Source organism: Odocoileus virginianus, chromosome 6, assembly GCF_023699985.2.
Source record: "Odocoileus virginianus isolate 20LAN1187 ecotype Illinois chromosome 6, Ovbor_1.2, whole genome shotgun sequence".
In the NCBI taxonomy this organism is placed as follows: domain Eukaryota; kingdom Metazoa; phylum Chordata; class Mammalia; order Artiodactyla; family Cervidae; genus Odocoileus; species Odocoileus virginianus.
The window spans coordinates 49,858,761-49,884,503 of NC_069679.1; the positions used below are offsets into that span (position 1 = coordinate 49,858,761).

The following is a 25,743-nucleotide window of genomic DNA, read 5'->3' on the forward strand; positions in this document are numbered from 1 at the left end:
AATTACCTTATTGGACTCAAACTATGATCTCAGTCTTTTTGGCAGTAGTTCAAATTACAATTCACTTCTTATATCCTTAACTGGATTTGTAGGCAGTCTGTCCACCTATACAAACTTAAAGGTTAAGCAGATATTGGGGATGGATGTATACACAGAATTTGTGGCTTCCCCTCTCACGTGTTCTCCTTTTTGGGCTTACGCTCTCACTTTCCAGTGGCTGTGTTGCCTCAAGCTTTGCACTCTATTTCTTTGGTCCTAAAATCTGTATATTGTCTCTCAAGTTGTCGGCCTCCTACATAATGCTGGTTACAGCCTCTCCACAGACTTAAGGCCATAAAAAAATGGGATATGCCTTCAGTGCCAAATTCTTTCTTTAGGTGTCAGTTCTCCTCCATAATCTGATTCCTTTTGTTCACACTCCAGTATTTTAGGTAATTTTGTTGTTGTTGTTTTGTTTTTATATATTTTTCCAGGATTTATTGTTATTATCTGTGGAAGAGTCAATCCAGTAGGAGCTTATTCTGTCAAACTAATCATAGTATTTAAAAATTTTATATCATAGTATTTATGATTTTTAAATCATAGTATTTAAAATTTTTTAAAAATCCATTCAACATAATTTTTAATGCTAGCAAATAGAATTATAATGGATTTTTATAAAGTTGTATGCTGAATCCTTGCTGAATTTATAGTTTCAGTCACTTTTTAATAGATTCTTAGTGCATTCTGTAGATTCTTGGTGTGATATCAACCATCATTCTAAATTTGGAACATACCATCACACTGTTCCTTAACCTTTTAATTTCTGTAGAATTTTTAATAATATCCCTTTTTAAAATTCCTGATAATGGTAATTTTTGTGTCTTCTCTCACTTTATCTTGAAGAGTGCTGAACTTACACTCTCCAAAACAAGCTTTTAAGAGTGTTGAAAATACTAGATTGCAGTCAGGGAGAGGGTGTCACCTTGGGCTAGGCAGTTTCAAGTGGCCAAGGGCAATGTCCAGTTAGGGACCCAGCTGTGAGCTGTTAGCAGTTAATGTTCCCAGCAACTGGGGGATGGGTGCATTGGTCCAGAAGAAGAGATCTTGGCAGAGAACAGCATTATCCCTTTGGAAGAGAAAACACATTTTGAGTGTGAGATAAGTTTGAGCAAAAGCAGGATGTTAAATAGCAAGAGATTTGCAGAGATGGTATGAAATTGGGCTTGATGAGGGGCCAAGAGGCAGAGAGGTGAATGTGGAAAGGGCCCCAAATAATGCCCAGAAAACTTGGGTTCCCTGGGCCCCTGAGGGCCAAGGAAATTAGTAATGTCTGTCCTAGAAACCATGATATGTCTGCCCAACCAATGATATTAATTTTAGTTTTTTTGTTTTTAATCTTTGCCATCTAAAATTTAATTTATTTGGCTTTGCCACGTCTTAGTGGTGGCATGCAGAACCTTTGATTGTGGCATGTGGGATCTAGTTTCCAGGGATCAGACCTGGGACCCCCGTATTGGGAGCTTGGAGTCTTAGCCACTGGACCACCAGGGAAGTCCCTAGACTACTTTCTATGCTGATGGTTATCTTGTGCTGATGGGCACCTAGGCTAATGGAAATGGATACATATTTGTACTTACTACAGAATAAAACCTTTCAAAGCATAGGTCTCTAGTGAAAAATTAATAAAGGAAGCCTTTGGTGGTAAAAAGTTGGAGGTCTGGCCTGGAGCATCAGGTGAAGGCATTTCGGTTTAAAGTCAGCAGCAAGAATATACTTCTAGGTTCCCGACCAAGAGAGTAATTCTAATGTACTCTCAAACCTTAAGTAAATGTAAATTTGTCATTGCATAGCATAGATAGGTTTTAAACAAAGAATTCTCTTCTCTTAAAACACATTGGTAAGGCTTTCTTTATTGATATCATTTGAGTATCCCACATGCAATTATAATATTTATCATTCTCATGATAAATAATTTTTATTCACAGATCATCCAGAAGTGAGTGTGATACATGGGTGTAGTTTCTTAATTTTCTCCCCAGATTCCAATCACTCTTTCAAATGGAGATGTGTAGATTTTTTTTATCCTGATGCTGCTTGAAGCAGAGTCCACTTCTGGTGTCCCACCTTTCCTCCTTAATTACTCAAAATTATTTCCCTGCTTGCCTTCAGAATCTCTTCCTAAGAATATATCTGAAACTAAAAGGACAAATGCTGGTTAACAAGACAGGGTTATCTGTTCCAGGTTTATTTTATTTTATTATTATTATTTTTTTAATTTTTTATTTGCAGGTTTATTAGCAATCAAAACTCTCAACTCTAGGAAAATGCAAATTTTAATTAGCTAGTAAATGTAATTTCTTACAGATGCTCACAAATCTAAACCCCAGATCTCTCCAAAGCAACTCCCTGCATCTCCTTTGCCTCCTGGCCACTCACCTGGGTTTAGGTGTCTTCAGAATTGCCACGTAAAATAAGAATCAAACTCTCCATCTTTTCCCTTCTGTGTTCACAATTTCTTGCCACCTCCATTCCTCAATTTTGTTCACTAGCCCCATCCAACCAGCTTCAAGTCTCAGTGTCACCTGGCTTCCCCTCTTCATTGCTTTTCACATCCAATTGTTCCGCCAGCCGTGATGGTTGTACCAAGGAATCACAATCATTTTTCTATTCTGTTTCAAGTGTGTTCTCACATCCCTGGAGCATACCCTCATCACCAAGATGCAGAGACTACATTAGCCTCCTGACCCCTTTTCTCAGAGATTTCTGTTCTTCAGTCTTTCCAGCATGGTGACAAAAAACATTTATTTTCTAGATCATGTCACTCCCATGCTCTAAGTTCTTTAATGAGATGTATTTCTCTATAGTCCTCAATCTTTTAACCCCAACCAACCTTCTGATCCTGTCTCTTTCTCTCCTTCCCTTTTATGCTGCCCACCTAGTTTTGTCCACTTTCTAAACATGTTAATATACTTCCATATTTTGTCTTTGGTCTTCCCTTGTATAAGAATCTCCACTCCCATAGGAGAGGTGGGCTCTACTGCTCATCTGTAAAAGATTTTTCTAATTTTCAGCTGTTGGGTAACTTCCTCTTTTCTCCATGGTCTCTCTGGCTCCACTCTGTCTCTCTTCTGAACATTTAGAATCCTGATTCTCTCTCTTGTTTTTGTTGTTCAGTTGCTAAGTTGTGTCTGACTCTCTGCAACCCCATGGACTTCAGCACTCCAGGCATCTCTGTCTTCACTATCTCCTGGAGTTTGCTTAAGCTCATGTCCCTTGAGTCGATGATGCCATCCAACCATCTCACTCTCTGTCACTCAATTCTCCTCCTACCCTCAATCTTTTCTCAGCATCAGGGTCTTTTCCAGTGAGTTGGCTTTTCGCATTAGGTGGCCAAAGTATTGGAGCTTAAGCTTCAGCATCAGTCCTTCCAATGAATATTCAGGATTGATTTCCTTTATGATTGACTGGTTTTGATCTCCTTGCTGTCCAAGGGACTCTCAAGAGTCTTCTCCAGCACCACAATTTGAAAGCGTCAATTCTTTGGCTCTTAGCCTTTTTTATGGTCCAACTCTCACATCCATACATGACTACTGGAAAAACCATAGCTATGACTGGACAGACCTTTGTTGGCAAAGTAATGTCTCTGCTTTTTAATATGCTGTCTAGGTTGGTCATAGCTTTTCTTCCAAGGAGCAAGCATATTTTAATTTTGTGGCTGCAGTCACCATCTGCAGTGGTTTTGGAGCCCAAGAGAATAAACTCTGCTACTCTTTCCATTGTTTCCCCATCTATTTGCATGAAGTGATGGGACTAGATGCTATGATCTTCGTTTTTTGAATGTTGAGTTTTAAGCCAGCTTGTCCACTTTTCTCTTTCTCCTTCATCAAGAGGCTCTTTAGTTCCTCTTTGCTTTCTGCCATTAGGGTGGTATCATCTGCAAATCTGAGATGATATCTTATTGATATTTCTCCTGGCAATCTTGATTCCAGCTTGTGATTAACCCAGCCTGACATTTCACATGATGCACTCTGCATATAAGTTAAATAAGCAGGGTGACAATATATAGCCTTGATGTATTCCTTTCCCAATTTTGAACCAGTCCATCATTCCATGTCTGCTTCCAGTTCTAACTGTTGCCTCTTGACCTGCATACAGGTTTCTCAGGAGGCAGGTAATGTGATCTGGTACTCCCATCTATTTCAGAATGTGCTGCAGTTTGTTGTGATCCACAAAATCAAAGGCTTTAGTGTAGTCAGTGAAGCAGAAGTAGGTTTCTCTGGAATTTATCTACTTAATATTTAAGTGTATATTACTTATTTTGTTAGTTCTACTTTCTTAGTTAAGAGGGTTAAAAATTTTATGTTAGACATAACTGTGACCCCTGTGTCGGCCTTCAGCTGAAGGTGAATCGCAGGCTGATCCTTGTCTTTTGTGGAACACACAGGAGAAGCTGAAAAAAAGGGAAAACTCCCTCTACACAAGGTCTGTGGGTTGGGAGGGTAGGCTGCAGAATCCTAGGAGAAAGGGCTGGGGAGGAGAGGAAGAGAACCAGGGTGAGGATGGGTGGAGTAGTTGATCTGAGAGATTTGGTAAGAGTGAAATAGTTTGAGGGAGGGTTTTGGCAATACAGACTTGTTGTGTGCAGCATAGAACAAAATTCTCTTTACAGCTCCTCAAGAGACCTTCAATAAAGACAGTACTTTTACTGAAGATTGGTGTTTTCTCATGAAGTCAGATTCTGCTTCATTTTTTGTGTGCTATGGACTGAATATGTCCTCCTCAAATTCATATATTGAAGCCCTAATCCTTATTGTGATTATTTAGAAATGGGGTCCTTGGGAGGTTCTTAGGATTAGATGAAGTCATGAGGGTAGGGCACCCATGTTGGGATTAGTGGCTTTATAAGAAGAGGAAGAGAGAGAGATTGCTCACTCTGTGCCACATGAGGGCTCAGAGAGAAGACTGTCTGCAAACCAGGAAGGTGGCCCTTACTCGGAACTGAATCAGCCAGCACTCTGATCCTGGACTTCTGGCCACCAGAACTGTGAGAAACACAACTGTCTGTTGTGTAAGCCACCCAGTCTGTGGTATTTTGTTACAACAACATGAACCGACTAATACAATGTGACACTGTGTTGTGATAGGCTTTCAGGTGAGGACCAGAAGGGCTAACTCTGTGCATACACACACACACACTCTCTTATCTAGTCTGTAAATTCTTTTGGAACATTATCTTTGACTTCTTAGTATCTCATACAATGCAGTGCACTCGTGTAAATATAAGAATCCCCTTGCAACCCTGGCTGTTTGTCTTTGGCGATCCTGGACCTCTGTGCCCCCCTTCACTCAGTTCCAATGGATGTGAGATCTGTCGTGGTCTCCAGGGGCCTCTCCCAATGAGGTGTATGGGTCCCAGTGACCATGCGAGGAGACACATTAGGGTTTGGGAAGAAAAGAAAATGAAGACACATGCACACACTCATACAAAATCATCCTTTAGGATATTAGTTTTTTGTATGTTCTATAATGTACATGTCAAGTAGGATAAGCATATAGTGGAAGCTTCTCAGTAATTACACTACTAAAATTAAAATCTCCTTTGAGAGAATGTAGTTAAGGATTCCCAAAGAAGAATTTGCTTCAGGGAGATGGTCATTTTAGAAATACAGATTCCGAGGGCCTGTCTCAGTCCTACCACTTCAGCCTGGAGCATGTTAGGGGCAGGAACGTGAAATTTAATAAACTCCCTAGTGCATCCTGAAGCAACCCCCTCATGGTTCTGTTTCTCACTGAAATCTAACCCCTCCTTTTCTTGAAGAGGAAAGGGACTCTTGAAGGAGTAAAGTGACTTGCTAAGGACACAGCAGATTTATAGCAAAGTCCAGACCCATGTCGTCTGTCTTCTAACCCTGTGCTTGTTCCATCTCACATAAAACATGGTTGAATTTCAAGCTCCAGGCATAGCTTCCTAGCATTTCCCAGACTCTCTCTTCTCCCATTCTATCACTCTGGATGCTTCCCAGGGGTTTATTATCTGTGGAAAGATATCCAGAATGATGTCATTAATATCATTGCTAGCAGAGTCATGCAGAAACCGAGCAAGTTCAAGCTGCAGCATGTTATGTTGCACAAATGACTTGATTTCCAGATGGAACTCACAGGGGGCAAAATTTTAAAACCACTAAGTCATGTTGATTGTGATTAGCAATGCAAAAGCGTGTGAGCTCTTGAAGATGTAAGAAACACAAGAGGAGGACCTCTTGCAAACCTGTTTTCAGCATAGGTGGAGTCAATGCATAGTAGCCCTGGCAATTACAATAGAGAATTAAGAAAGAACAGCTTTAGAGAGTTTGCCGATAGATTTGTTATCTCTTTCTGTGGAACAAATTACCTCAAAATTTAGTGACTTTTAACACCACACATTTATTATCTCATAGTTTCTGTGGGTCACCACTTGGGCACTGCTTAGCTCAGTGCCTCAGGCTCAGTGTCTCTCACAGCTGCTATCAAGGTGTTGGCTGGGGTTGCAGTCTCAGCTGAAGACTTCCAAACTCACTCAAGTGGGTGTTAGCAGAGTTTAGTTCATCCAGGACTGTTGGACTGAGGGCCTTAGGTCCTTAATGGCTGTCGGCCTGAGACATCCCTCGGGTCCTTGCCATGGGGCCTCTCACAGGGCAGCTCAGAACATGGCGGCTGGCTTCCAGCAGTCCGAGCAGGCAGGAGAGCCAGAAAGGGCGAACAAGATGTAGTTTAATATTGGAAATGATGTCCCTCCCATCAGCCCTGCCATTCACCAGGTCCAGCCCACACTCAAAGGGAGCGGGTTACCCAGGGGTGTGAGTACCGGGAGGTGGGGCGCATTGGAGGCCATCTTGGAGGCTGCTTACCATGCCTGAGGGAGGACTAGGTGGAGATACCCAGCAGGAACATGGACATCTGAGTTGGAAGCTCTAGGGAGATATCTGGGCTGCAGATACAGATCTGGGAGTTAGAAGCATTTTATGAGCAGGAGGTGAAATCATGGGAATAGATAAAGTCAGCCAAGAAGAACATTTTTTTTAAAGGTATTCACTAATTACTACTATCTACAAATTGTTAACTTCTTAGAGAAACGTCAGACTGAGAGTAAAAACAAAAACGTGTAGAAAAAGATAAATGTCACCAACCAAAGCTACTTGTCACTCCTAATGTGATTAAAACTTTCAGGTTAGGCCATAAAAATCTGGGTTAGGGCATGTGGCTTTTCCTGTTATGATGAGAATATTATTAAGATTCTGAAAAAAAGCTCATTCCCCCCGAAAAGTTCCATAAAATACGTGACTAATTGAAGACTGGAAGGTGTCCTGATGAAGAAAAATAGTCCAGTTCATTTTCCATCAGTTTTAAGCTACAAATCTCATGGATCTCAGTGTTCCCAGGTTTGGGGTAGTGAATATTATAAATATTCATATAATATGATTAATGGTAGTCATTTACAGGCCGACTCCCACAGGCCCACAATACACCTCCCCTTGGTAAACACCCACCCCAGGGTGTGTCACAGAAGCCTTGGAGAGCTAAAAGTATGTCACAGTGAAGGATGAGGAAACACCTCCTATGTCCCCTTTGGCCCATGATCTTTCCTCCCTCTGTGTCTTGGCCTCATGCTCATTGCTTCCTTCTGGAATGTTCTACCCAGACAGTTCTATGCAACCAAATCCTACCCTCCCTCCAGGGCTCTGCTCAGATTCTGTCTCTTCCATTAAGACCTCCTGACTGGACCAGCCCACCCCAGCTCCCTCCTCCCTGGACTCCTGCTTTGGTGCCACTCATTTTTGAAGACTAATGGCTGGGGCCACTTTCTCTGCTTGCTTTTATCTTATTCATCAGGGGTTGGCAAACTCTGGCTTGTGCAGCAAGTATGTCCCCAGTGTCTGTTTTTATAGGACTGCACTTGCAGAGTTGTTATTGCATTTTTAAATTGTTGAGAAAGCTTGAGGAATAGTATTTTGTTTCATGCGAGAATGATATGAAATTCAAATTCAAAGTCCATAAAGTTTTATTTTGGTCAATAAAATGCTTGCGGAAATTTGCTTTCTTTTGCCTCTCGGCCCACAAAAGCCTAAAATATTTAGTATCTGTCACTTTGTAGGAAGTTCACTGACCCCTGCTACGGGCACTCAGTTCCTCCTCCTGAGAGAGGGTGTAGCCCTTCCGCGAGGACACCGCTCTGACACTTGCTGGTGGCTTCTGCAGAGTCTATCATGGTCTGGAGCACAGAGCTGGTGTTTAGTAAATACTGTTGAATGGAGCTGAGAGGAAATGTGTTTTTAATTTGAGATGGATACAATGTTATGTCCTTTCTGGCTGTCCAGGCCTTTTCTTTATTCCCCTCTGCTGTTGGGCTGGTATCTGTTATGTCTGGTAGAAAAAATGACAGGGAATACCAGGGTGGGTCACAGAACTCATGGAAAACACAAATGAAATGAAGTCTGGGAACCAGAGGTTTTGTTTTGGGTGGAGAGGAACTGTTTGCTTTGGGGGATTGAGGTAATGAAAGTTATTTCAATAACATAATTTAACAGTTGTACATGCTTTCTGCCAGAAGTACAGCTAGGCAAACCTCACCCAGGGACCCCATCTGCAAAATGCAAAGGGTAAATGCTGAGTGTTCAGCAGAGCACAAAGCTATAATACACACCTTGGTTCTGCTATGTTAAAATACACCATATGGTCAAAGACTGGAGGGGAACTGAAGAAATACAAATTGTTGTGTTAGGATGATAGGATTATGGGAAAATACTTTTTAAAAGAACACTTTTCTTTAGTAGCTAAAGTATTTCTACAACAAACAAAACTTCTGAAAGTGATTAAAATGAAAAAAAATTTTTTTTAATTTTGTTTTTTTATTGAAGCATAGTTGGTTTACAAATTATGGTAGTTTTATATATACAACAATTAAAATGAAAAATTCTATTCCTTCTCTAGCATGCAAAATTTTTACCTGTTTCTTTTCTCTTTTTCACCTTCCCCCTCTCTAAAACATAATTTTACAGTGTCTTAGGATCCTGACTATAAATACAGACATGAACGTGTACAAATAAAAGAGACATTGATTTATATAATTTTAGACTGTTCTCAATTAAACTCTAAACTATCTAAGACACTAAGTGGGAAGAATATTACTAACCTCCCACTTAACACAGTACCTGCACAACCACGGCTTAATCAATGGTAGTTGTCACTATAAAGCCCTCTTCCTGTGCCCTAGATCTTGTAATTCCTCTAGACAGAAAGGGCATCTCCTTCATGGTTGAATCCTTATTTTCTGACATTATGTCTGGCACACAGTGCCTGGCTTTCAATTAAAATGGTTAAGTGAATAAATAAACAATAATTTTTAAAAGTGGGGGGATATAACATGGAGGTACTCTGCTAGTAAGAAGGAATAGTTTCCATCTGCTAATCCCAAACTCCCAATCCATCCCTTTCCCACCTCTCTCCCTGTTGGCAACCACCAGTCTATTCTCTACATTCGTGGTTCTGTTTCTGTTTCATAGATAGGAGAAGGCAACTTAATTCTACCTTTAGTTCTTTTTCAAGCCAAGACCCATTCATTCATATCATATCCCAAGAGGGAGTGATGCACACAGAAGCACAATCAGGCAATGTTACTCTGTTTATGGCTGGAGGGTTTAGGTCTTTCCTTAACTCACAGAGTGATAAGGAAGCCTGAGGTGAGGTTTTGAAGTAGCCATCATATCACCATCTTGAAAGTAAGTTAATGCATCTGTTTGTTCATTCAACCAATGTTCTTTGAGTCCCTGTTATGCACACAGAATTGTTCTCTGTGATGGGGATGTGAGGAGCTAGAAATGGAAGCAGAGAGGCAGGGAAGTTGACTATAGCATCTCTTAGTATCCTTTCACTTACTAGGAGATCTTAGTGGCTGCTGCATGGAGCTCTCAAATGGGATGCAATAGGTTCAGATTGCAATGAAGCTCCATGGATGAAACCTTGGCTTCTCAGAAGACATCAGGGAAGTTTTATGGATACAGGGAGTGGCTCCAGTCTACCACAAAGATTTAACTGAGATTTTGTGACAGATGGATGAAGTGATGAAATGAAAAGTACCCTTAACTTGTTGTCAAAGGCATTGTTTTAAATCCAGCCCTGACTCTAGTTCTAGTTCTATGAAAATAAGCAAATTTCTCATATTTCTGAATGTGATTTTATTCATCTATAAAGCTGAGACAGAAATATATCCCCTCGTTTGTATTAGTTATCTATCCCTGTTTACTAGACTGTCCTAATAATTAAGTGGCATAAACTATAATGAAAATTATATGTGTGTGCCTACTTCGTTGCTCTGTTGTGTCCAACTCTTTGTGACCCTTTGGACTGTACCCACCAGCCTCCTCTGTCCATGGCATTTCCCAGGCAAGAATACCAGAGTGGGTTGCCATTTCCTTCTGCAGGGGATCTTCCTGACCCCGGGATCGAACCTGTGTCTGTCTCCTGTGACTCCTGCATTGCAGGCAGATTCCTTACCTACTGAGCCATTTATTTATTCTGTGAATTCACTGGGTAATTTTTCTGCTGATCTGCTAGGATCACGTGTTGTTGTTGTTCAGTCACCAAGTCATGTCCAACTCTTTGCAATCCCATGGACTGCAGCATGCCAGGCCCCCCTTTTCCCTCACCATCTCCTGGAGTTAGCCCAAGTTTATGTCCATTGATGTCATCCAACCATCTCATCCTCTGTCACCCTTTTCTCCTTCTGCCTTCAATCTTGCCCAGCATCAGAGTCTTTTCCAGTGAGTCAGCTCTTTGCATTAGGTGGCCAAAGTACTGGAGCCTCAGCTTCAGCTTCAGTCCTTCCCATGAATATTCAGGGTACCTTTAGGATTGACTGGTTTGATCTCTTTGCTGTCCAAGGGACTCTCAAGAGTCTTCTCCAACACCACAGTTCAAATGTATCAATTCTTTGGCTTTCAGCTTTCTTTATGGTCCAACTCTCACATCCATACATGACTACGGGAAAGACTATAGCCTTGACTATATGGACCTTTGTCAGCAAAGTGATGTCTTTGCTTTTTAATACACTGCCTGGGTTTGTCATAACTTTTCTTCTAAGAAGCAGTCATCTTTTAATTTCATGGCTGCAGTCACCATCTGCAGTGATTTGAGCCCAAGAAGAGGAAATCTTTCACTGGTTCTACCTTTTCCCCTTCTATTTGCCGTGAAGTGATGGGACCAGATGCCATGATCTGAGTTTTTTCTAAAATAGAGTTTTAAACTGGCTTTTTCACTTTCCTCTTTCACCCTCATCAAGACTCTTTAGTTCCTCTTTGCTTTCTGCTATTTGAGTGGTATCACCTGTATATCTGAGGTTGTTGATATTTCTCCCCACAATCTTGATTCCAGCTTGTAACTCATCCAGCCCAGAATTTTGCGTGATGTGCTCAGCATCAGTTAAATAAACAGGGTGACAGTAAAGAGCCTTATTGTACTTCTTTCTCAATTTTGAACCAGTCAGTTGTTCCATATAAGGTTCTAACTTTTGCTTGTTGACCTGCATATAGTTTTCTCATACAGGTATTATGGTCTGATATTTCCATTTCTTTAAGAGTTTTCCATTTTCTTTAAGAGTTTGTTATGATCCACACAGCCAAATGCTTTAGCTTAGTCAATGAAACAGAAGTAGATGTTTTCTGGAATTCCCTTGCTTTCTCTCTGATCCAACAAATGTTGTCAGTTTGATCTCTGGTTCCTCTGCCATTTCTATACCTAGCTTGTACATCTGGAAGCTCTCAATTCAAGTACTGCTGAAGCCTATCTTGAAGGATTTTGAGCATAATCTTACTAGCATGAGAAGTGAGTTCCATTTTCTGATAGTTTGAACATTCTTTAGTACTGCCCTTCTTGGAAACTGGGATGAAGATGGACATTTTCCTGTCCTGTGACCACTGCGGTTTTTCCAAATTTGCTGATATATTGAATGCAGCACTTTAATAGCATCATCTTTTAGGATTTTAAATAACTCTGCTGGAATTCCATTACCTCCACTAGCTTTATTGGCAGCAGTGCTTCCTGAGGCCCACTTGACTTCACACTCAAGGATGTCTGACTCTAGGTGAGTGACCACACCATTGTGGTTATCTGGGTCATTAAGACCTTTTTTGTACAGTTTTTCTGTGTATTCTTGCCATCTCCTCTTGATCTCTTCTGCTTCTATTAGGTGTTTACTGTTTCTGTCCTTTATTGTGCCCATCTTTGCATGAAATGTTCCCTTGATATCTCCAGTTTTCTTGAAGAGATATCTAGTCATTCCCCTTCCATTGTTTTCCTTTATTTCTTTGCATTGTTCATTGAAGAAGGCCTTCTTGTCTTTCCTTGATATTCTCTGGAACTCTGCATTTAGTTGGGTATACCTTTCCCTTTCTCCCTTGCTTTTTGCTTCTCTTCTTTCCTCAGCTATTTGTACGGCCACCTCAGACAATGGCTTTGCATTCTTGCATTTCTTTCCTTTGGGATGGTTTGGTCACTGCCTCCTGTACAATGTTATGAACCTCTGTCCATAGTTTTCAGGTACTCTGTCTACAAGATCTGATGGCCTTGAATCTATTCATCACCTCCCATGTATAATCATGAGGGATTTGACTTAGGTCATATCTGAATGGCCGAGTGGTTTTCCTACTTTCTTTAGTTTAAACCTGAATTTTGCTATAAGGAGGTGATGATCTGAACCACAGTCAGCTCCTGGTCTTGTTTTTGCTGTCTGTATAGTATTTCTCCATCTTTTGCTGCAAAGAATGTAATCAATCTGATTTTGTTCTTGACCATTTGGTGATGTCCAAATCATCTCTTGTGTTGTTGGAAAAGTGTATTTGCTCTGACCAGTGCATTCTCTTGGCAGAATTCTGTTAGTGTTTGCCCTACTTCATTTTGTACTCAAAGTCAAATTTGATCCCATATGTAGCTGCATTTAATTGATGAGGGTCTCAGATTAGCTGGGACATACTTTTTCATCCTGAACTTCTTAAAGCCATGGCCATTTCAGGGCAGCAGCTAAGAATTTGAAGGAGGAATCTGCTAGGTCTGTTAAGGCTTGGCTTTGGAAGTCAAGAGGAACCTGAGCCAATTCTCTTAGGATTGGTGGAGTTTTTTTAAATGAAGAGGCGAAATAAGGGAATTCTAGCCCCATGGACCAAAGAGTATGATAAGTTTTCAAGCGAGGTGGCTCCTGAATCATCTGGCATCAAGAAAATCTTATTGAAAATACATAATTTTCTTTACTTGTGACTGAATTTTGTTACTGGTAGCACACTGCTCTAATGTGTGTTGATTGCTTGGTTGGTGTATTTCTTACATATTTAAAAGAAATCTCTTTTACTAATCTCTCTTTTTTTAGAAATCTTTTTTTCCCCCTTTCCCTCCAACTCTTTAGTTAAGCCATGACACGTATCACTCAAAAAGGGGAGTATACGACCTAGGGCTCCCGTCTAACATGAAGAGAGATTAGAGTCTTTACTGGAGGAAGGGACCAAGGAGAAAAAAAGAGGGCGAAGGCCTAAAGAAAGCATTTAATCTAAATCTCTCCTTTAGAAGTGAAACCCTGGAAAGCAGTTTAGGGATAGGGTAGGAGGTAATACAAATGTTCAGAAATGCTGGCATGTTCAGACTTGCAGGGCACCACGGTTTGCTCTTTGCTTCATGAGCAAAAACCTCAGAAAAGCCCAATGTTCAGCTGCTGCTGTCCAACCTGTCACTGAGCAGAGGACTCTGAGAGAGTGGAGGGTCTCACATGCTGGAGTATAGAGAAAACAGGCAGTTTCTGGATTCCCCAGAGGGCGCAGAACAGTCCAGAAAACTGGTGGGCAGGACAGGGCCTCCGTAGATCTCCAATCTAACTATTTCTCTTGAGCCATGGTCCCTCTGCCTAGACTTTTTTCCCACTCTGAATACCACCCTTACCTCTTCCTACCTGGGGGGTCTTTTAAAAATGCCTGTGTTATGGCTCCACTCCAAGCTATTTAAATCAGAAGCTCCAGGGCTTGAGTCCTGGTGTCTGATTTTTTGCAGGTTCCCAGGTCATTCTACTGTATAGCCTGGGTTGAGAACTACTACCCTAACTGAAGTTTAGTCATGTGTTTGGATTTACGTTAAACATCACTTCCTTAGGAAAACCTTCGCTGGTCAGCCACAACTTAGGTCAAGTACTCCTGTTATGTGTCCTCTGAACACCCAGGACTTCTTTCTCTTGGCATTTAAAAGTTGAGTCATCATTTGTTTCACATCTGCCTTTCCCTGTAGACTACTCTGTGAGGGGAGAAACATTTCTGCCTTGCTTACCCGGGAACTTGGTTCAACCATGCACCAACTGGTACACAACTGGTGTTCAGTAAATGCATCCTGAACAGAGGCTTGCCTTGACTTAGTCTTGGGTGTGTGATCAAGGCTTCAATTCATGAATCTGCTAAGAGGATTTTTATAGGGCTATGACTTTAAATAGGCCCCATGTTTTCATCTTTGAGACCATGGTATCATGACACTTCAGCAGACTCATCATCACCATTATAACCCTGTGTAGTCAACATAACTCTTGCCATCTTGCAACTGGAAAGAAGTTAAATCACTTGCCCAGGTCCCCATACTCTATTGCCTGGGCCCAAATAATCGCTGGTAAGGAAAACCCCTTTCAACAGGATTTCTGTTAGTTTGTGCTGAACTCTTATTTCTGTCTTGACAGCTGGTGGCTATTACACGGGGGATTTTCTGGGGGCCTCCAGTTCTAGTGCCTAGGGCCCCTTTCCCCTAGGGAAATCGATTGCGATTTCCTGCCCTAGTACACCCTTACAGGGTGCAGGCGACATGGGGCCTTGCCTATAGAAGGACATCATAAATGCTGTCTTCTTCAAAGTCACCGTGCCCTGTTTATCCTGGAGAGGCAGGTGTGTGTGTGTTTGCATGTATATGAGAGAGAGAGAATAGGAATGTCTGGGGAGGCGCAAGAGGGTCCTCCACGAGAAGACTAGGATTAGTTGTGGGCTGGGCCCGAGGACCGTCCCTTCACTGCCTTCACCCCAAATCCCAGGTTCCAACATTCACAGGCCTCTGGGTCGGAATCCCACTCAGACTCTTGAGGCATCTTGGGTTCAGCCTGGGTGACTTGGACTGAAGCTCAGCACCATGCCTCCTCCCTCGCCTGCACATCAGCCCCTGCCCCACAGCGGGGGGCCCCCTGACTCGCCCGGCCCCAGCGTCCGGCCTCAGCTCGGTGCCGGCCCCAGAAGCGCAGTGAGGCGGCCACCGGGGAGCCCGAGATGCGTCTCCTTTCGCGCTGGGGCCTCCGAGCCGCCCTCTCCAGCGCGCATTCTTGGTACAGGTGGCACAGCTTCACGCGCCGGCCGGGCTTCCCGGATCACGGGAGAGGCTAATCTCGGGTCTAGATCTCCCAGCCGCGGAGCGGGTGAAACCGCTACTCTGCTTCTTCCCGTCCCCTTAACTCCTCACCCCAAAACGCAAAATCCCAGGCTGGGCAGGACCGGATCACCTCTGCCTCCTCCCATTGCGCCAATCCTGCGGGCGAGAGAGGCCCCCGCGCCGAGGCGGTGGCTGGCAAAGGGGAGTGGAAAGGGAGGATGGATGGGGCCGAGGGGTGGGGTGGTGATGAGGGGGATGTAGGAGGGGGTGTCATTTTCTTTTTCTTTCTTTTTTTTTAAAAAAGTATTTCTCTCGCGAGAAACCGCTGCGCAGACGATACTTGAAGAGGTGGGGAAAGGAGGGGGCCGCAGGAGCGGCGGCAGAGACTGTGGGTGCCGCAGGCAGACAGGCGGCCACAGCTGGGACAGCTGCGGGCGGAGCGGGGCAGCGGCTGCCGCGGCCAAGACCGAGGAACAGCCGCCGCAGCCGCCCAGGGAGCCGGATCCGCCGCTTCTCCAGTGGGTGCAGCCAGGGTCCCCATAGGGATCGGGCGGCCGCCGCGGCTGGGGCTCCAGCCACGGAGGCTTTTGCGTTTGCGCCGCGCCGAGGGCAGAGACAGGGACTGGGGTGAGGGGCTGTCCCGGAACGTCCAGCGCTGGCGCTGGCCCTCCCCTGCCTGACAGCTTCCTGGCCCGGGGCTCCTGGTGCCGGGCTCGGCGTCAGATGCTGAGGGGTGGTGGCAGTGCCCGGAGCCGGCCGGGGATGGCGCGGCGGGCTTCCAGCCCAGCGGCTTGGCGGAGAGGACAGACTGGGGAGCTGGGGCGTCAGAGCGCGCATTGCGCGCAGTTCGTGCTAGTAAAAAATACACCCAGCGAGCTCGTCCCAGGGTTTAGATCCGCTCAGGACATGGGGACTTTTGCAGCGCCTTTTTCAGGCGGCGCCCGGGAGGCCAAGGGGTTAGCTGGAGCCGATGCCGCCGGGGGCCTGGGCTTTTCAGCCAGCTGTGGACCAAACAGTCTTCACTTACCCAAAGTAACTGCGCCACGCGCAGGCGGTGCGCGGGTTGGGCTCGGGAATGGGGACCCTGAGGCTTCAGCATCCTGATGCCCTGAATGTCTCCCCCCGCCTCGGCGATTTGTCTGTTGCAGCTGGCAGGGGCCGCCTGAAGTGGGAGCAGCGCCTGGAGAAGGCGGGAGGAGCCCGGCCCGGGGGACGGGCGGCGGGAGAGCAGGACCCCGGCGGCGCGGCGCGCTCCAGGGCGCAGCGGCGGCCGCGGACAGAGCCCGGGGCGCGGCGAGAGGCGGCGGGAGCCGGCGGCCGCGCGGCATCATGCGGCGAGGGGGGCTGCTGGAGGTCGCCCTGGGATTTACCGTGCTCTTAGCGTCCTACACGAGCCATGGGGCGGATACCAATTTGGAGGCTGGGAACGTGAAGGAAACCAGAGCTAACCGGGCCAAGAGAAGAGGCGGCGGAGGACACGACGCGCTTAAAGGGTAAATGGATTGGGCCAGCTGCTTTGGTGGGGGTGTCCCCTCCCTCTTTTCCCGAGTGTCAGGATCCAGAGGAACTGACAGAGTCCATTCTGGACAGTAGCAGGATCCTTGATAAGACTTCCTGGGAACACCTTAGAGATGCAAGGGTTACCCAGTCCTCGCTGCAGTTCTTGGCCAAACCACCTTGCTTCTACTCTTTATGGATTTCTGCCCCAGAGTAGAGGTCACGGCTAAAAGGAATCTTGGGCCATTGTCGAGGCTGATTTGGGGAGGCGAGGAGGGTTCTTTGAGGAAGAAGGGGAGGAGCTGCGACTGAGAAGAGGGGCAGCCCATCCTTTCCCTTCAAACCAATTCCGGTTGTGTGTAGGGAAAGCAATTGCATGGTGGGCATCTTAGTAGATGCTCTGTTTGTAGGGGAGCAGGGAAAGAAAGGGATTCCAAGGACAGACATTTAGAGGAGACACATAGCTAATAGTTGGTTCTCCTTGAAATTGCGCTTATTAAAATTAGGGACTGAGTTTTTCCTTTAGATGTCTACACTGAAAGCGGAGCAGGGCAAGTGTTTCTGAGAACTTGTTTTGCGGTTTTAAGAAGCTCCTCATTTGATGGGGGCAGTCATGCTGCTGCGGCAGGCTTTGAATGAGTGTTAAAAACACTGTCGTGTGTGTGTGTATGTGTTACACACATGTAGTTGACGATTTCCCCAGTCTCCTATGCCCCTATTACAGTGTTTCAACAGGAAGTATTTAAATTAGGCAGGTTGACTGCATAAATATTGTCAGTTTCCTGAATCAAAGAAGGGTGGGAGTGCCCTTCCCATAAAATTGTTCAGATTGAAAGAGCAGAATCTCTGAGACTGTTTAAATTCAAGCCTCCATAGAAGCAGCAGGATGGATTGTAAATGACCCATTTTGTCTCTTTGGAGGCTTCTGTAATGAAACCAGAGAGTAAATACACAGAGGTTTCTATTAACTTGTTGCTCTTTTAAATATTTTTAAAATTTTAAAATTGTTTAAATGAGGTATAGTCGCTTTACAATGTCATGTCAGTTCTGTCGTACAGTAAGGTGAATCAGTTATGCGTATACATATATCCATTCTTTTTTAGATTTCCTTCCCATTTAAGTCACGATGGAGCATTGTTGTTCTTTTTTGAGTAGTTGTGTAGTTTGGCCCTGAGTGAGCAAATGATGGTGTCCACTTGGATATGTGGCTGAATATTTCACATATTCTTTTTTGTTATGGGTTGTTTTAATTATATATATGTAGTGAAATTTGTGTCTGTATGGCCCAGGTACAGAAAGAAAAAAGTCCAGTAAACTGAACAGATGAGTTTTTGAGTGCTGGTCTGGATCTGGGGCAACACAATGGTCAGAGCTAAGCACTTAGACCTTGGTGAAATATGCAGGATTTTCTGACCCTAGGAAACAGTTACGATTAACTTAGTTCCATCTTGGTCTTCGTGGAAAATAAATCAAGGATTCCAACAAGTGTTGGAAAGGAAATTTGCTTATCATATTAAGCCTGATACTGGTCAGACAGCAGACATTTTTTACCCTGTGTGCACGGCCCATGGCAATTTCGATAAATGGACTGAAACTCTGATTTTCATCCATTCTCGAAAGGACCTGATTTAGTCTAGCATTTTTCTTTCAAAAAATATATTTCTGCTATATATATATATATTATCTTAGACACTAAGCTTGACAGCGTTGCTCCTAGGGAGAGACGGGAAGTAGGGGGTTTAATTCTGTGGATGGAGGTCTGCAGGGAGACTTCAGGCCTGGCCAGACATTTGTCTCATCTCTGTGCTATCACCAGCCAGCCTGTTTCCTCGGGAGACAGACTCCATGTGAAAACAGAAACTAAGCCTTGCTCTGTTGCTTCGCAGGATGTCCATGCTTTTACTCACACCAACACTTAGTTCTTTTCAGTTTTACATTTTTTTAAAGTTTACAAAGAAACACTCTATGTTTAGTTGGTACGTAGTTGCTAATGGGGACGTAATTCTATTGCAAACTATTCAGAAAGTCTTCCCCAAAGCATGGTGTTAATAGATCAGTAATTATGAACATTTCTAATTCTCATGTTATCTATGAGATTTTGCATACATATGAAAAATTTAGCAAATAATTATAATTAACCTTTGTAGCATAACTATATATTAATATACTATAATAATGAACCTTTATAATATAAAGGTTTTTATTTTGATAAGTCTTATGTTATCTATAATGTTATATGCATATAATGTATGCATTATATATATACATATTCGAGGTAAAAAATTAAACTTTGAAAGGATATACAATAAAGATATTTCCCACCTACCACTCAGAGACTGTTTTCTTATGTATTTTTCTAGAAATAGTATAATACATGTACAAATATATATATTCTATATATATAAACTCAGATATGTGTGTATATCCTTTTTAATGTCTGGAATGTACTATACATACTGTTCCCAACCTGTCTTACTTTTATAAATCTTTACTACATCCTTCTATCAACTCATAGGGATCTACCTCAGGTGTTCCATAGGGATCTACCTCAGGTGTTCTCTTGGCATACACAATCCCATAATATGGCTGAAACCGTTTCCTGATGATGGCTCTTTAGATTACATTAAAGTTTTTGCTATTACCGACATTCTTCTACCTGCATATTGGTGTCCATGTGAACATTTATGTGTAGTATAAACTGATGAAGGAAAATATAATTGCTGTTTGTCAAAGGTCTTCCCATAGGCTTGAAATGAATGCCGACTCTGTTAAATTTGAATAGCTTTTAAAATGTATTCTCTCTGCTTATTGCTATTACAATCTCACATGAATAAGTCTTTAACCACACCATGCTGTATACATCATCAGGAAGAGCAGTTGTGTGTTCCATTTTTCCAGTTATTGCTTAAAACTCCTATTTTGACTAGTTAAAATATTAGCAGCTTCAAAATCAACCTCTTTGGCTACAGTGAAACCTGTTTGCCATTTTGATGTACAGTTTATGAAATGAAAGTGATCTGAAATCCCCAAGTCTGCCTGATGCCCAGTTGGTGGCAGCAACTTTCAGCACCTCACTAATATTTCCTCTATTTAAAAGGTGCTTTAAGCCCATCAGTGTCTGCCACCCATTGGTCTGGGCTCTCCTACAAGTTACTGTCTTCTTGACTTGCTCTGATGTGACAGGTAGCTGCAGAATTTGCCTGGGTATTCTTCTTGGGATATGTAGTCTTTCCTGTCAGCTCCCTTGAGTCCCTGTCTAGGGACCTGCATGGTTCTCCCCTCTTTGGGTGTGTAGTCCTAGCTTGTCCTTCTCTCCTCCCATCCTGTTGCAGGTGTTTTTTTTTTTTTTCCCCTCTCTTCCCACTGGGCAGCAGAAGTTGTTCCACAGTGGAAATTTAAGCATCCTCAAGTTTCTTCCCAGCTTTCACTGTGTTTTCTTAGAGTAAATCGCCAATTTCTGTTTTTACAGGAAATCCTTTTTTTTTTTTTTTTTTATGGAATGAGTGTGGTCCCTATTCACTCTGCAAAAATTGCATTTCTCTCTATTTTGAAATGAGGATTTTGCAAGTTTTAAAAACGTTTTCAAGTAATAAATGTATAATAATTTTTGTTTGCCTGGGCACCGCTTAACATGTGTGAAATGACTTTATGAGACATAATAAAATCCTAGCTTTATCGTTTGAATTTCAGGTCACAAGAATTTTCTCAGCTAAATTCTTAACTTCTGTGATTAGACAAAAAGTGTGTGAGACAATTTAATTTTAAAAACACATAGCTCTACTTGAATAGCAGTAAAGTTATGCACCATTTATGTTTGCCTTGTTGCTTTAGCTCCCAGATAAGGAAATATTACAGTTTCCCATCAAAGGGAAAAATTCTTGAGAGTGAAACCCCCTCTTCCCAAATCTGATAAGATGGATTGTTGCACTTTTATCCGTATTGCCTGGTTTATAAGTATATAAGACTGGTTGTATTTCACACAATTTGTCCCCTTGTGCCTGATTCCTTTGGTCTTTGTTTATTTGTTTATTTTTTTTTTCAGGAGTCTTATTACCAAAAAAAAAAAAAAAAAAAACACGTGGAACCGTTCATACACAGGATAGATTATGTGATGGCAAACTCTGAGGGATTAATTACACAGAAATCTGTTATTAAAATAAAGAACTTTAACAGGGCACACAGAAAAATTTCTGCAGACTTCATAAAGTCCATTTTACTTTATAAAGGGGACTTTAAGGCTTCATCCAAAGTCAGATAGCCTAATAATTAAATATGAGGCAAAAATCCTGCAGTGGTATGGTTTGTCTTTTCATTTATTGAATAGATTAAGCTAAAGTATTGCAACACCATGAAAAAAAGAGATTTTTTAAGTAAAAGGTTTTAGTAATTCCACATTTTTAAACAAGACATGAGACAAAGTATTTATTTATGGGATTCATTTTGTAACATTTGAGACATAAATGGTATTAGGATACTCAGACATAATTTGTTTGCTTTTTCCTACAATAAACCAAACAATAAGCCTAACCAATTTGTGAATTTTAGCCTTAATTTCCAAGGTGAAAATAAGATGTTTTCTTAAAATAGAAATAAACTGTATTAACAATTTCTTTGTGTCTAGAAACCCAACAAATAGGCCTATTCTAGAAACAGGATTTTGTTTCATGAAAGTTTTAAAGAAAGCTGAAATAGAAAATCTTATGAGGGCTGAGTTATATGGCAGACACATGGGAGTTTTAATATTTTAAGTTTGTTAAGCTTGACTTTCCCATTAGATTGTAAAATCATCAGTGGCAAGAAATGAGCATTTTAACATTAACTTGTTGAAGCTGGGATTGAAAAAGTTCATTAATTCAAGAAGCCTTGATCGAATGCTACCTTGAATTTAGCTTTGTGGAATGCTAGAGACATACTGCCCACAGCCTGGAGGGGTTGGATATTTCCTAGGAGAATAAGATGCATTAAAAAAATTGGGAGACAACAGAAAAGCAGGAAAGGGCATGGGGTCTAGGAGTAAGTAAAAGTAAATAATAATAACATCTGTAGCAGTGGTAGTGATGTTAAGATGACTTTTATGTGCCAGGCACGGTTCTCAGTGTTCTGCATATGACAGCACATTCAGTGCTCATCCCATCGTATAGGGTGAGCCCTTTCATTACCTTCCCTCTTCAGCTGTGAGAGCTGAGGTATGCAGAGGTTAAGTTTTAAAGACAAATTCTTAATATTAAATTTTCTTTCTCCATTAATTTTAGTTATGGTTTTGGTTTTCATTCCTCTGCACAAAAATGCAGAACTAAGACATTGGTAAAATTCCACTTAAAATTCCTAATATTCCTTCATGCTAGTTCACAAATCCCAGGTATAATTAATAATGTAGTAATATAATATTTTGTCAAACAGGAAGCTTTGATATTTCTGCAAAGACTAATAAAACACAGAGGGACTTATAGCATGTCTGAACTGTGGATTCTCTGGATAGCACATGCATTTTAGTATTATATCTTGAATTTTTATTGAGGATGTCAGGTAACCATCACAGGCATCCTTCATCTGCATTGCCCACGGTTCTGAACTGGAGACATTCCTCGTTATGTCATTCAGAATCTCTTGCTCTCATGTCCCATGTGAGAAACTTCTCTCTGGATAGAGTTGCACAAGGTGTTTCTCTTTCCAGGGGAAACTGGTATCTCTCTTAAGTTTTCATCCATATGATGAGTTATTTCATTCTTTCATTTTTCACCTTGGTTGCCTGTAAGCTCAGAGTCATTAACATAGTGTAATTTTTTACATTAAATTGCAACAATAATGCAATTGCAACAAATCACAACAACAACAAAAAAGGAATAGCAAGCTCTGGTATATCGTTCACTATTGCATTATTCATGTATTACTCATTTAATACACAGATCCTTTATGAGAAAGGTTATACATTCTTGCCCATTTAACAGATGAGGAAACTGAGGGATACAGTTTTTCAGTGATTTTAGTTATTCCTTCAGGGACATAAACTATTAAGAGATGGAGCTGGGAAATCTGGCTTCCTAGTCAGTGCTCCTTAACCATTGTATTTTGATGACTCTCAATTATAGTAAACCCTATACCTGATAAGTTTCTTCCTTTCTTCCACATTCGTGATACCTTCATTTCCCAAGAATCTTCTGCCATTGCTGTGGAGAAAGGCTCAGCGTTTATTGAAGGCAGACACACTCCCATGACAAGCGAGGTATCGTTGTGGGAATGGGTTTATTCAGAAATGATTTGGCAGTGGATAACTGTCAGGAACCAGCAAACGATGGAACACGCTGCTTGTTTTGTAAATAAAATTGTGTTGAACACAGCCATGCCCATTTATTTATGTGTTAATCTATGTCTGCTTTCACACTTACTGGCAGAGGAAGAGTAGTTGTGATAAAGATAGTAGGGCTTGGCAAAACAGAATTATTTGCTATTTCGCCCTTTACAGAAAAAGTTTGCTAACCTCTGGTCTGTGTGATAAATGAGTCCTTAGTAGGACAGAGAACTTATTGAAGGCTGAGTTTTTGTTTATCACTAGGGATATCTAGAAACTGGGCACATACTAAGTATGCATTAGGCAATTTTTGAATGGTTGACCAACTTTAATCGACTAATTGACTGGGTAAGGTAAATTATGTATATATTAGAGCTTGGTGGAAGTACAGGAGAGAAATAAGGAAACATTTGAGTGAAAAAGGCATGAAACAGTATATAATGTTCTGGTGATTGAGGGACATCTGAGTACAATGGGCAGGGTTTGCCCTCGTGACTCAGGGTCTGCGCTGCATGGCTTTGCGGGCACGGTTCTTAGTGTAGCCTATGAAAGGAGAGCCCCCTGGAAGTGTGGGGTGCCACCACGTATGTCTGTCTGTAGGCCAGGGTGGGAGAGGGACCACAGGATGCGTGATGTTATACTGTTGTGAAAGTGTTGTGAAAGCGGAGGATGGCGACATAATACAAGATTCTAAGATGGGAATGTGATCAGATCTTGGCCACTCTGGTCGAGGTGTAAAAGGTATATGATATAGCAAGTAAGGAGACTAGAGGCAAGGAGACTTGGGAAGCTAATATAGGAATCATGGTTAGAGTGCATGATGGTCAGAGCAACAGTGGTGGGGGAGATGTGGTGGTGATGAGGAGGCTCAAGTGGCAACCTGAGCAGTACTTGACCATTTGGTTATGAGAGGCAAAGGCAAGGAAGCTTCCAATGTACATGTACCTCCATGTACACTGAAACTTATTACATGTAAAAACATTATAACATTATTAATGAGAAACTAAAGAGAGAGTTATTCCTAGTCTCTTTACTATAAGGAAATAAGCTATTTTATTTGTGTTTTGGTTATCTTATTGCTACGTAACCAATTACCCAAACTTAGTGGCTTAAAACAACAACAATTTTATTATTTCTTATGATCCTGCAGGCCAGGAATTTGGACAGGACGCAGTGGGGAGTCTTGTCTCTGCTTCCCACAATGTCTGTTGGGTCTGAAATGAGTAAGATGACTTCTCCACGTGTGTTTCTGGTTCTGTGATCGTAGACTGGTGCCTGCAGTCCTGTTTACTTTGGTGTGGTTGAGCTAAATGGATGGACAGAGGAAGGGATAAAAGAAGCAAAGAGCCACTTGTCTGGCTCTGCTGGGAGCCTTCCAGATTTCAAAGCTCTCTCCTATGTGATCTCCTGCCTGGGCCAGCCTCTGGGGATAGGCCACTGAGTGTGTTTTTGCAAATGGGGAAACTGAGCCCCAGGTGCAGCTACCAGATTTTGTTCAGGTTAAGTGTCTGTCGGGGCTGGATGGTGAACAATAGCCTCTTCATCTCTGGTCACATGTTTTAACCCCACCAGTTGACCACAGACTGAGATGAATGGCTAAAAGCTGGCTGGAAGGGCCTGAATGAGTTCATATGTTATCAGGGTTGGCTGGGTTTCTTGGTTCTCCTCCATATAGTCTAAGATTGTCTCCCTTTCCCCGTGGACCATCCAGCAGCATCGCCAGACTTTGTACAAGGCAGCTGAGGATACCAAGAAAACAAAAGTGGAAGCTACCAGACTTTCTTCAGACAGTCTTGTCTGAAATTCCATGCAAGTCACAGACCTTGCTCGGATTCAAGGGTGTGAACTAATAAGCTCTGCCTCTTGATGGAGGTGAGGGGCAGCCTGTGTCTACAGGGAGAGGAGGAATTAAGGGGCAAAATCTTTGGAGAATAGCTACCACAGTGAGGCAGCAGGTTTGTGAGAAGTCTAATCAGATGTTTCAATTCTAACTTGATCTACTCTGATTGACTTAGTTTCTCATCATAGTTGCTTCATTGTATTTTGCTTGCTGCGACCTCAGAATTCTACATAAATAATGTATCTCTGTGATCTTTTAGATTAATGTTAAGGGCTTTGCTCTTATTTTGGCTACAGTTCCACATTTAAAGAATTTGCAAATCCCAGGAATAAGACCATAGTTCCTAAAAATCTGGCAAGTTATGAAACTCCTAACTCCCCCTCCCCACCCCATTTCCTTTAGCCTCTAAGAAACTCAAGGATAAATTTAATGCAGAATCACTTAATTTTGTTAATTTAGGTATCTGATATGTTTTATCTTCCTTCTATATGGAATTATACTTTAAATTTCTGCTAATAGCCCCCTTTTGTGTATCTGTTGGTGTTAGTCACCTCAGAAACACTTTTTAAAAAAAATCTGGGATTATAATTAATAAATAAAAATAGATGTACAGTTGTCAATAGAACTGATATGATAGTGAGCTGAACTCTTTTATTTTTTTTTTTGCATTAATGGAATAGCTACATTGTTCATAGATTAAAATTGGATTAGGAATACAGTCAAGTTTGGA

General features: G+C 42.2%; 1 protein-coding gene across 4 annotated transcripts in view; it reads left to right on the plus strand.

Moving 5' to 3' along the window:
* The first annotated feature begins 15,758 nt into the window (after positions 1 to 15,758).
* Positions 15,759 to 25,743, plus strand: part of FBN1 (fibrillin 1) — a 257,163-nt gene continuing 247,178 nt past the window's right edge. The window contains exons 1-2 of one of the 4 annotated variants that reach the window (XM_020888719.2): positions 15,759 to 15,905; positions 16,536 to 16,880. In XM_020888719.2, the coding sequence (XP_020744378.1) occupies positions 16,717 to 16,880 (164 nt within the window). In that variant the 5' untranslated portion in view covers positions 15,759 to 15,905; positions 16,536 to 16,716. Of the gene's footprint in view, positions 15,906 to 16,535; positions 16,881 to 18,589; positions 19,023 to 25,743 lie in introns of those variants that run through there. The other 3 variants (XM_070469331.1, XM_070469330.1, XM_070469329.1) reach the window with 3 other exon arrangements.